Source organism: Notamacropus eugenii, chromosome 5 (genome assembly GCF_028372415.1).
Source record: "Notamacropus eugenii isolate mMacEug1 chromosome 5, mMacEug1.pri_v2, whole genome shotgun sequence".
NCBI classification, from domain to species: Eukaryota; Metazoa; Chordata; class Mammalia; order Diprotodontia; family Macropodidae; genus Notamacropus; species Notamacropus eugenii.
The window spans coordinates 360,114,253-360,127,409 of NC_092876.1; the positions used below are offsets into that span (position 1 = coordinate 360,114,253).

Consider the following 13,157-nt stretch of genomic DNA (forward strand, 5'->3'; position numbering starts at 1 on the left):
AACAAAAGAATATGGGATGAGGGAAAATACACAGTAATCACAACTGTGAATGGTAAAGAGATGAGTTTGCTCATAAAACAGAAGCAAATAGAATATTGGATTAGAAAACAGAATCCAACAGTATGCTATTTATTAGAGACACACTTGAAACAGAAAGACATACACAGAGTTAAAATAAAAGGACTGGAGCAGAATCTGATATGCTTCAGCTGAGGGGAAAACGCAGGAATAGCAATCATGATCTCAGATGAAGAAAAAGCAAAAACAGATCTAACTAAAAGAGATAAACAGGGAAGCTACATTTTACTAAAAGGTACCACAAACAATGAAGTAATATCAAAAATTTTACAGCAAGTTTCTCTGAGAAAAGCCTCATTTTGCAGTGATAGGAAACTGATTAAATTTGGAAAAATAAGTCACTGTCCAATTGATAAATGCTCAAATGATATGAATAAGCAGTTTTCAGAAGAAGAAATCAAAGCTGTCCTTGCACATGAAAAAATGCTCTAAATTACTCTCAATTAGAGAAATGCAAATTAAAACAATTCTGATATAACACCTCACACTTTTCATAAATGACAAAAGGTGTGGAAGATGAGGAAAAAATAAATGCAATAATGAATTGCTGGTAGAATAGGGAATTGGTCCAAACATTCTGGAGAACAATTTGGAACTATGCCAAAAGAACTATCAATATGTGCATGCCTTTTGACCCAGTAATACCACTACTAGGCATGTTTCCCAAAGAGTCCAAAGAAAAAAGTAAGGACCTATATTACAAAAATATTTATAGCAGCTCTTTTTGGGTTGGCAAAGAATTAGAAATTGAAGGGATTCTCATCAATTGGGGAATGGCTGGATAAACTGTGGCATGCCAGTAACTGGTGGATTGGAGGCACAGCAGTTATAGAAAAGGAAGCGGTAACAGTGGCAGGGGCTAGGTGAGCCTGTCCCATCTATACATGACTGCTTTATTGGTCTGAGGGTCAGGTTTATACTAAGCAGGCAAGCAAGCAAGGTTATTTCCGTGAGAATAATTTTAGTTTACATATTTTACTTCCATATCTTACTTCCTTCTGCATAACAACCTCCAGGTACACAATCAGGGTCATGATGATCTCAACCTTGCTTATCAGGAATGGGATTCCTGAGAAGGTCAGCCTTTACACTAGTACGAGTCTCAGATAAAACCTGGGCAGTACCTCACATTCCAAACTCCATCAATACTGGCCCTCCACACTGGCATATGATTGTGATGGAGTACTATTGTACTGTAAGAAATGTCAAGGGGAGCAGTTTCAAAAAACATAAACTGCTGCAAAATGCATGGAGAAGAACTAGGAGATCATAGAGCATAGTGCACACTAACAGCAATGTTGTAATGATGACCAGTTGTGAAAGACTTGGCTACTCTGATCAATACAGTGATCCAGGACAATTCCAAAGGCATCATAATGAAAAAATGCTATATGCCTCCAGACAGAGAGAATTCATGAACTCTGAGTATAAATCAAAATATAATTTTCTCGTTTTCTATATTTTTCTGGCTTTTAAAATCACATATGCCTAATATGAAAATGTGTTTTACATGATTTCACATGTGGAGTCGATATCATGTTGCTTGCCATATTACTGGGGGTGAGAGGAGGGAGAGAATTTGGAACTCAAAATTTAAAAGAATATGATGTTAAAAATATATAAGCAACGAATTAAAATCTTTTTTTTTTAAAGATGGGGCTTCACTAAGAAGCATTTGAAAGTATTGAAAGTACCATTAAATTTCCAAAAGGCAATCTAATTTGGTTTCTTTCTTATTAAATTTTGAGCCCAACTCAAAAAAAAAAATCACACACTAATTTTAACAAAGCAATAAAAAAATCACTCTATTTGTTTCCAGATTCCTGAACTTTAACAAAATTTTCAATGTATTTCCTGGATTTTATTACTGTTGCTACTCTTATTGTTTTGCTATTATTAACATAGCTGTTTTCAGTGTGCATATTGTTGTCAGTGTGTAATGACATGGATGTTTTTCTTCAGACCCACCAGCACTGAATTTTGTCAGTTTCAAGGACATTAGGACAGAGATAGTATAAAGAAATGAAGCAATCAAAAACCAAAACTGTCAATATATGCTTAAATGCAAAATAAATGTCTCAGACAGCAAAAGATCTATGCCTATCACTTTATTAGATTTTTAATTAGATTCTGTTAGAATTAGGTTCCTAACTTGAAGTTATCTCTGCCCATCACTTTGTGATAGGCACCTGACTGAAGTTCTATCTCCCTCATGGCTGATATATCCCCTCCCCCAGCTCCTCCTTGTTAGGCTAGGTCAGAATGGCAGGTTGGTATCTGCAAACTGCTTTTCTGGGGTTGCTCCCCTCACAGTCTGGGTGCTACAACAGAAGCACAAAAAAATCTCAATTGCCTGAAAAGTAATGCTTGTCTCCCTTTCAGACTCAGTTGACTGGAAGATACTGTTGCTGAAGCTTTGTGAAGATGCCAAGAAAAAAAATGGGAAAGACTGTTGTTAGTAAGGATAGGAAAGAGATGTAGCTTAGGGAAAGCCTTTTGACTCCATGGCCATTTTTCTCCCTTTCCCTTGCATAAGGTACTAGCTTAAGGTATTAGTATTAAAGGATTAGATATTATGTCTCTGTGTTTCAAGGACTAACTCCCTCCCTTGACAGGTAAAGCTATGGCTTTCCACTCTAAAGTCAAACTCTGAGTTGGAAAGGCCAATAGCTCAATTTCACCCAAGGATAATTCAAATTTTAATTTCAATAGCTTGGTTCAAATGTTTGCCTTATTCCTACTGCCAATATCATGGAAGGAGCAACTCAACAGAGACATGGAGGTGGGAAGCAGGTAGATGTGATTATTGTACTAAGAGAGTGTAGTAAGGTTTCTGGGAATTCTGAGTTTGTATACAGCCAGCAAATTAAAGTAGTAGAGGAGGGTAACTTGATTATATTCTTACTCTTACTGTTGACATGTACAAAGTGAGATAAAGGGCCTCTGATTTTGTTGAACTAGGATTACTTCAGTGGCTTTGAATACCTGAGTGGCTGTCCTTTTCTGTCTACTCCTGAGTGGATTCTTGTGAAAGATGACCAGCAGAGTGGGTTATCTTTCACTTTAGGGAATGTCATGACCCTTTAGTCAAGTCAATGTATCAATCACCATTTATTTGGTCATGAATTTGCTCCTTTATGTGTAATGGAACTTGAATACCTATTAAAACCATCTTAGACTGTTCCTACTTTTAGGGGTTCAGTGTGAAATCTGCTACTCACAGACAAATAGGAGCCAACAATGGGACTTTTTGTGATATTGAAGAAAAAGAAACAAAGTAATCCATCAATTGGAGAATGGTTTAAAAAATTCTGGTAAGTGGATGTAAAAGAATATTATCGCACTGAGGATATCACAAATATGTTGAATATGAACTGCATGAACTGATGGAAAGTGAAGTAAGCAGAGCCAGGAAAGTAACATTTACAATGACTACAACAATGTTTAAATACAAAAAAAGATAATCACACATACACAATAAAGCTGTAAAATTGCTAAGAATAAGCTTGTCTCCAAAGAAGAAATATAAGAAGACAACTCTGCCAACTCCATTGCAAAAGTAGGAGGGCCCACAGGTGTGGAACATGCCAATATGTAAGGCTTTTTAAAATATACTGTTTGTGGAATATTGTTCTCTTCTTAATTTTAAAAATTTTATCTTTTTTTAAAATTATTTTTATAAGGGATGACTCACTGGAAAGGGTGGAAATCTGAAAGTGTAAGTAATACAAAAACAAAGGAAAACAAAAATTTATTTGTAGAAACCATGGATACATGGACACTAAAAATATCTGGAACTACTCGGAAGAGATGAAATAAAAATTTTGCCTATTGGAGAGAATACAACAAACTTTTATTAAGCGCTTACTACTATTGCGCCTCAAGAAATAACAAAAGCATTGATCTTTGAGAATCTTGGGAAGAACAAGAATCATTTATTAAAAAAACAACAGTGTAAAGACAAACGACTTCTGAAAGACTTAAGAACTCTGATCAATGCAGTGATCAACCATGATCCCAGAGGGACAGTAAAGAAGCATGTTCCCCATCACCTACTGAGACGTGACAGACCCAAGAAGCAGAAGTAATGATACCATTTTAGACATTGCCAATATATGAAAATAGACTTTTTGAATGAAACAACATAAAATAAAACAATTTTAAAGGGTGGCTGTTGGTGAGCATGGAGCTATGAAAACAGGAATCTCTCGTCTCCCAATAATACTCAGACATTACCACTACTATCTGAATCTTACAGAGGAAAAGTTTACAACCAAGGAAGTGCATTAATGCAATCCCAAGACTATTGTCAATGAAGGAGCTCTCTAGTTTACCAGGTTCCAAAAATTCTTTTATAATTTGGTATACATACAACACATCCCAAAGGAATCATAAGTTTGCTCTAGCTCTTACAGGACAATTAAGACCATCACATCAAGACCACCAGCTGAATGTTCTAACAATATGTTGGGCAGTTAGGTGATACAGCTGGTAGAGTGCTGGACCTGAAGTTAGGAAGACTCATCTTCCTGAGTTTAAATCTGGCCTCAGATACTTACTAGTTGTGTGACCATGGCATGTCACTTAATGTTGTTTACCTCAGTTTCCTCATCTGAAAAATGATCTGGACAAGGAAATGGCAAACCACTCCCAATATCTTTGCCAAGAAAATCCCAAATGGAGTCATGAAAAGTAGGAATGACTGAACAACAAATGCCTTGTTACTGATGAACTGACATGCCACTACTCCTCTGCTCCTCAAATACAACCTATTGCCTCCTGTGAAACTCCCCAGCTGCTTGGTTACAAGGTATCCCAAAATGTAGCCAATTGCTCTAACATCTGAAAACATGAAGCAAGAAGCTCAACAAACAAACAACAAGGGTATTTTCTGTCAAAAGTATGAAGGTCTGTGGAGCCATTTCTTATACTTTGTTAATAAAGGATTATGAAGCCAAAGGATAGGAGTTTTGCACCCTCCCTTGTCTTCTGTATAGTGATGGTGGCTATGATCTTTCCCAGAATGTGCCTTATCATAGCTGGTTGGGTCAATTCCTTTGAAATGAGAAGTAGGGAAGGGGACAGATCTGGAGATACTGTTCCTCTGGTCTTGAAATAACATTCTAGGCACTTCCTCGACATTTACCCTTTGGTCTTGCCCCTGTGTGACTTGTCACAGCTGCTGTGGGGTTCTTTGAAATAAGAGTTGGTTCAAAGTGAATAAATAGGGGGTACTGTTTCCCTGGCCCTGAGACAATATATTCTCTCACACTATTTAACTAAGGCGGACCCAACAGAAAAGCCCAAGACATATAAACTTCCTACCCTTCAGACTCTCTCCAACTTTTCTCAGGTAAGTGAGATGATTCTACAATCTATCTCCATTCACCTTCATGGAAGACTGGCATTCTGGAATTAAGACCATCTGTTCCCAATGTACAAGTCCGTACTATGCTCTCAGGGAAATGAGGATGCATCTTCACTTTTAACCAGCTTCTTTTCTCCCTGCAGAACACAGCCTTCTAACAAGATGAAACCTGCCTTCGTTTTCCTGCTCATCCTCGTCCCCCTTCTAGCACTGATGTCCCCTGGCCAAGCTGACCCCTCCTCAATTGCGGAGAACACAGCACAGAAAGCTCTTTCCAAATTAGGTAACAGACTTTGAGGGAACTGGAGTATGGAAGCCTAAAGTCTTGATCCTAGACACCAGCCCCAGCCCCAAATCTCAAATCCAAATCTTACTCCTTCAGTTCAGGGTAATCTTCCTGTTGATCCCAGGGCACAATCTAAAACCCTGAGTGTCCCCAAGACTGAGATCCAGTGTCCAATTTGGAGAAACAAGAGGGGTGCAGGAGAAGAAGTGAGATTTGTAGGGTGAGGTTAAGGAAGAAATATCCCCTCCTCTCATTGTTTGCCTTTCAGAGACTAGACATCAAGGACACCTCTATTGTATAAGCATGAAAAGCAACGGCAGACTCTCCTCTTGCCCCAGAGGTAAGTGACTAAAGATACTCCCTAACCTCATTTCCAAAGAGATAATCTTCCACCAGCCTACCCCTGTCCTTCTCCTAGTCCAATTGTTCTACTGCATTGGGCTTATGGATGTTATTAATGCCCTCCCCCAGATAGCTTTGGATCCATTTTCTCTTGGGGGTTGATGCTGGGGGACACTTGCTTTCCATTTGCTCTCTCACTCTTTTTCATTTCTTCCTCTCATATATCTGTATAACTCTTCTCTTTTCTCAAACCCTCTCTCTGAGGCTCCTTGCCTCCTCTGGCCTCTTCTTCCTGCTCTGGTTCCCCTCCCATTTCTTCACCCACTGTTTCAGATTGTCCATGAATGTAGGAAAAGAGTAGGAGAGGCCTATGCAAGGTGGGGAGAGAGTCCTCCCTTTCCCGATGTAGGGGTTCATAGTGTTTCTGCCTCCTTGTAGGATTTGCAGTTACCAGCTGTGCCTGTGGCTATGGCTGTGGTTCCTGGGATGTTCAAGGGGACCAAACATGTCATTGTCAGTGCCAGGTCATGGACTGGACCACTGCACGATGCTGCAGGAATTGATAAGGAAGAGAAAGTGGGAAGGTCACCACACTCAGTCTTGATGTTCTGCCCTTGAATAAAATCATGACCTCAATTCACCCCTGATGTTGGCTCCATTCCTGACCACAGAATCCCAAGTTCTCCTTAGCTCAAAGCATTTCTGCTTCCCCAATGTCAAGTCAGAGTCTATGTCCCTCAATCTGTCTCTTTCTCCTCTCATGACTTCTGCCTGTCAGATGATCACTATTTACTACCCCATCCATGACAAGTGAATGTAATAAAGAACCTTTGATTGAGGCTCAGGAATCCATGGTGTTTTATTATAATCAATGGAAGCATGTAACAGGGGGAAGTACTGGAAAACCACTGAACAGAAGGGAATTCAAATTTTCCTCTGGTTACTTCTAGGGCTACCATCTGAGCAACTCACTAGTGATTTCACAGCCACCTCACCCCCATTTATACTATTATCATAGGACTGACTCTACATTACCATACTGTACCTAAGGTAATCCAGGATATCTTTAATAGAGGCATATTTTGCTACAATATGAATAATTTAGTTACACAAACTATAAAGAACAGTGGGGATTACCTCTTAAAAACCCAGTCCTACCTGGAGCCTTCTCTTTATCTGATGTCCTTTTAAGTAGAAAAGATCTTCAAATGGAACTGGAGAATTAAGACTGAATTGTGAACTACAGTCTATCTCCTGAGGAACCATGGTAGCTAGCCACCTTGTGATCAGATGGCTAGATGCTGGGGATAAAAGTTAGCCCAGAAATCTACACCACCCTCACTAAAACTGTATTAAGATTATTTTAGTGTAGGACTCCAAAGGGTGGTTCTGTAATTCACCAATCCTGTATTCTCAAATTGTTTTATTTTACCTTGTCTCTCTTGGATTCTAATAAAATCATCTTAGGAAAATCTTGCTTTTGTCTCAAGTGAATGCAGGGCAAAGATAAGAAGCAAGTGGCTAAAACTTTGGGGAGGAGTGAGGAGAGGTCTGGGGTGGGGGGGAGCAGTCATTGAGATATCCAGAAGCCAGTCATGGAAGAGAAATAGAGGACAAGAATTAGAAAAAATCTTCACCTGAAGAGCTCTGGGTTGTGGCAGACAGTAGAGAATAAGAAATGGAGAAACCCCAGGTGGGATTGAAGATAGAAGATGCTTACAAAACCTTGAAATTGTCTTGTCTTTGGCAATTTCTATAAACAAAATGCAGACATTTATTTAAAGCTGCAAAATGCTGTACTATAAGATAGGTAAAATAGAGGTATTCAGGTAAATTAACAGCCTGCTTGGCCCAGGTGAACACTTAAGCATGACTTTCAATTCCAGCCTGTTACATTCTCAAGCTCACTTTATTATCTCCCTTAGTGTTGATCTTTGGGAACACAGAATGATTTCTTGGGAAAGGGAGGTGTCCAGCTATAAATCCCAAGCTCCAAGTCAAAACTGCTTCTTGGAAGCCACCCAAACCCTAAGCAAGTTATTTTGTTGTTTCGTCGTTTCACTTATATCTGACTCTTCATGACCGTTTTTGCTGTTTGCTTAGCAAACATGCTGGAGTGGTTTTACCATTTCCTTCTCCAGCTCATTTTACAGATGAGAAAACTGAGGCAAAAAGGATAAAGGACTTGTCCAGGGTCAAGGAGGTACTAAATGTATGAAAAGTCTACCTTCAGCCTGGTACTCTATCTACTTCATTTCCTAATTGTCCCAAGCAAGTTATACATCTCCCTAAATTCCATGACTGAATTTCTTTGAACTCCTTTCACTGTCCAGCCTAAAATCTAACTGCAAAAAAGGCTCCCTTCAAAAGACTTTTTAAAAAAAATTCTGTTTCAAAACTTGCTTCTTTGGTAGAAGTTAACACCCAGGGACTCGATTATTCTATAATCTGCAAGTCATTTCAGAGCAATATAAATTAGCATTCCAAATCTCACACTTGCACAATACATCCATAATATTAAGCTTTGTCTAGCTCAGAAATGGGTATGCCTAGGATTAACATGGGATGATATTTTATTAAAAGGATAAGATACAGTGTTAGACTCCTAGGCAAAATAGGGGAGCATTGACTGGATTGGCACTTTGAAGTCAACATGGATCAATAAAGCACCTTACCAACCATTAAAGTCATAACAAACACAGAATTATAAAATGAGAGTCTCCTTGGTCAATGTGCTTGAGTTTTGTGTTCATTTATAGTCACTACATTTTAGGAAAGACATTGACAAGCTGAAGCATGTCTAAGGTAGGGTGAGTGTTGAGAAGCCTGAGGAACACAAAAATTTCTGATGAAGGATTTTCAGAGAGAGGTGGCTAAACCGAGAGGCAACATCTTTCCTACCTAGAAGTCATCAGTGGAGACTCTGGGACCACTGATATCCTCTAGAGCATAGTAACATTAAGAACCAACCTAGGCCCTCCATAAGAGTTTGTAATGAAGAAATTTAGTCCTTCTGAGGACTTAATCAGTCCACATTATTAAGCAGTTTGGGAACAGGGGCAGACAGGGCAGCAGGTCAATAAGAGAACCACGGATATTTGATATGTCATTATACTAATTTTTGAAGTTCCAAGGGAAACTCGAAAAACAGTTATATATTTAGCTAGACAATGATATTCATTTTTATCTACATCATCAGTGCCTTGAATTTAATTGCTCATATCCATTGATGAATGTGTCAAGTACTGGATGTTTCAAGCATGATTTCATTTTACTATTTTGCTGTCCGTGTTTATCAGCTGTTGTGCTTGAATTATTTATATAGAGTCAGGAAGACTCGAGTTTGAATCCTTCCTCATTTACCATCTGTGTAACATTGGGAAAGTACCTTAACATCTGTAAATCACAGTTTTCTCATTTGTGAAATGGTCATAATCAAAGCACCAACCTCTCGAAGTGTTATAAGGATCAAATGAAATTAACATGTACAAGGTGCTATGCAAAGCATAAAGCACTGTATTAATTCCAGCTGTTACTAGTATTGTTACATATGTGTGCATGTATATGTACACATACATTTTTATTAGCTATGAATAACTTTACTATTTATAAACATGCATGCAACTTTTATTCATGTTTCACTATAACTATATAGGTCAGTGATATTTTACAGTTTTACCGTTTTACAGTGTGTCATGCTTGTTTGTGTTCTGTGCGTATCTATGAATTGCCTTAAGTTATGCATGTAATAAGTTGTATGTGAAGAGAGACAAAAACATTCTGTGGATTAGACTGAGGTAATTGATTAATTCAATCCACCTCTACCCTTACAGTAACATTATTTGTACTTGTATTCTATTCCCATATTCTTTACCAAATTATAATCTCAATGAGGACAAGGATCTTCTCTTGTCTAGTATTCATAATATTCTTGACTAATATTCATAATATTCATACCTCTTGCATTCGATCAACAAGCATTTATTAAGCATCTCCTACTTCCAGATACTTTCTGAAATAATGAGGATGCAAAGAAAAAAATAAGCAGTTCCTATCATCAAGAAACTTGCATTCTTTTAAGGACAAGAGAGACAATATCTGCACACATAAGAACCTAGGCATGTATGCTTTGTACACATGCTTAGTAAACCTTAAAGTGCTACGTTGATTCTAGCTATGATTATTAATCAGTCAATGAATAAACATTTATTTAGCACCTACGATATCCCAGGCACTGTACTAAACAGTGAGGACACAAATGTGCAAAAAGAAAGAATGTTCCTGTACTCAAGGAACTTAAAATCTTTTTTTCACTTAATGGAATTTAATTATTTCCAATTACATGTAAAGATAGTTTTCAACATTCACTTTTATAAGATTTTGAATTCCAAATTTTTTTCTCCCTCCTTGCCTCCCTTCCCCCTTCCTCAAGATGGCAAGCAATCTGAAAAGGGCTATACATGTACAATTGTACTAAACATATTTCCACATTAGTCATCTTGTGAAGGAAGAATCAGAACAAAAGGGAAAAACGAGAAAAAAGTGAAAGTAACATGCTTTAATCTGCATTTATACTTAGTACTCTCTGCCTCTCTGATTGGAGGATTGGTGGACAAAACAAAGAACTCCTCTCCAAGTCTCTCTTCACCATCCTAGTCATCCTACTTTAGCCATGCTTCTGCTTTTAAATGTCTTTCCTAAAATGTAGTGCCCAGACATGAACACAAAACTCAAGTGCACAGACCAAAGAGATTCTCTTTTTATTCTTATACATTCATTATATTTCTCTTGTTGCTTGAATTAGCTTTGATGATTGATAAGTTGTACTATTGATTCATATAGAATTCAAAGTGCCATCCCAGTCAATGCTCCTCTTCTTTGCCTATGAGCTTAACACCATATCTTAGCCCTGTAATAAAATACCATCCTTCCATTATATGTCAAACCCAAGTATACCCATTTCTGAGTTATACAAAACTTAATATTATGGATGCATTGAGCAAGTGTGAGATTTGAAATGCTAATTTATATTGACCTAAAGTGAAATACAGGTAACAGAACAAAAATGCTAGAGTCTTGAATCTGCAATCTTATTCTTTCAATACCCAGGGAATGCCATTGTTCCTTTTAGAAATTCCACCTGTTTCTCAATATCACCACTATTTTGGATAATATCTGTTATGATGTTTTCTGTGCATAATATCCCTGACAATATCATACCACTCACCACAATGATATTCTACCATTCACAGACACATACCATTACTGAGTTAATACATGAGCATTAAAGAGATGGGTTTTTTTAATGATAAGAAGGTGGGCACTGTTGAAAGCATTACACGAGTTACCAAATATGATCCAAACCAACTTCCTCCTCCTCGTCTTTCTGAGTTCAGATGTCTGAAATACACATTTGGGAATGTGTTGGAGCCAGTTCTAATCAACCCATGTTAACTTTTTGGTGTGAGAATTTATATCATAGAAATAGGAAAATATTACAAATAAGGACTTGATTTATTGTTTTGTTGATGGTCTAGGCATAAAAAGTGATGAAAATGCTAATAATTCAAATTAAATATAAAGTATGCCAAGCATATGTATATTTTTGAGAGCAAATTGTTAATTATTTACAGTATCCCCATGGATTTTATCAGATATATATAATAGGTATATATATATATGCATAAGTGTATGTGTATGCACCTATATATATGATTATATGTATGTGTTTATGTATATGAACTTCCATATTATATATAAAGGTGTGCATATAGAGAGTATATAATATTATATATCTTGCCTATATTCAATGTGATATATGCTTATATGAATACATATATGTATAAAAGGTATATATAACACAGGCACACATGTATATGTACATTATATATATATACATATATTTTATATCTATATATGCACATATATTCTGGATATATATGTGATTAGATAATCTACATAACTAGATGATCTACATAAAGATACAGACACATTTATATGTATATATGTGTATATGTATGTATACATGTGTGTATGTGTGTGTATATACACACACACACATACACGTTGAACAGTTACTATGACTGGACAATGATAAGGACTTGTTGTCCCTGTTTGCCCTTTGCATTCAAAGAGGATCTAATATCAGGAAGGTGATTCCATGACTGGCTAGTGAGTTAGATTCTAGCAAGAGAGGGCCATACAAAGTTACCAGCCTCACATTCTTATCCTGAGTCCAATAACAAGACACAGATTAGGACAACTGCTGAAGGTCCCAGATGCAGTGGAAGACCTTGACCTTTTTAACCTAAGGTCTTTTGGTCCCACTGTGACTGAGGCAATGCCCATTCAGTGATTAAGGTTAGGTAAGGAATTATCCAAGGAATGACCCCCTTTACCTAATCTTTACCTGTGGATCCTTCCTGGGTAAAGACCAGAACACAAACCATGGAAACAGTGACCATACCTCTCCCAGGTATGGTCACCTTAGAAGCTCCTAAAACTTGCAGACTTCCAGATGCAAACCATGCTATGCAAACTGAAGGATGAAAAATCCTAAAGCTAGGGATAGTGTCTCCCCACCCCCAGGTAAGCAGAGTCCAGCTTTATCCTAAAGTTCATATTCAAGAAGTTGCAAAATGAGCAAACAACAACAAGTAATTTTACCATAAAAAGTTACTACAGGGGAAGGGAAGGATAAGACCAACTCAGAAAAAGACAACAATGTGAAAACAGCTATAAAAAAGGCTCAAAGAAAAATATTAATTGAAATGAAACCCCAAAAGAATTTCTGGAAGAGTTAAAGAGCTAAAGAGTGGTAAAGGAAAAATTGAGAAAAGAAATGAGAGTGACAGAAAAAAAATATGAAGAGAATTAACAGCTTGGTTAAAAGAGGTAAAAAAAAAAAAAAAAAACAGAAAAAAATATCACCTTAAAAACAGAATGGACAAAATGGAAAAAGAGGAACAAAAATTCACTAAGGAAAATAATTCCTTAAAAATTAGAATTGGGCAAGTGAAAGCTAATGACTCCATGAGACATAAAGACAGAATAAAATAAAGTCAAAAGAAAAAACAAAATAGA

The 13,157-nt window shown here is 37.2% G+C and overlaps 1 protein-coding gene across 1 annotated transcript; it reads left to right on the forward strand.

Annotated features, from left to right (window-relative positions):
* Window positions 1-5,608: 5,608 nt before the first annotated feature.
* On the forward strand, window positions 5,609-6,637 carry LOC140507954 (resistin-like beta). The gene is made up of 3 exons (XM_072615754.1): window positions 5,609-5,729; window positions 6,001-6,072; window positions 6,513-6,637. The coding sequence occupies exons 1-3, from the start codon at window positions 5,609-5,611 to the stop codon at window positions 6,635-6,637; spliced, it is 318 nt and encodes a 105-aa protein (XP_072471855.1).
* The last annotated feature ends 6,520 nt before the right edge of the window (window positions 6,638-13,157 follow it).

Excerpts from the sequence above, each read along its gene's own strand:
- LOC140507954 (XM_072615754.1), top strand. The coding sequence starts at position 5,609 with ATGAAACCTGCCTTCGTTTTCCTGCTCATCCTCGTCCCCCTTCTAGCA. Across the intron at positions 5,730-6,000 it reads GAAAGCTCTTTCCAAATTAG|AGACTAGACATCAAGGACAC; the intron begins GTAACAGACTTT and ends TTTGCCTTTCAG. Across the intron at positions 6,073-6,512 it reads ACTCTCCTCTTGCCCCAGAG|GATTTGCAGTTACCAGCTGT; the intron begins GTAAGTGACTAA and ends GCCTCCTTGTAG.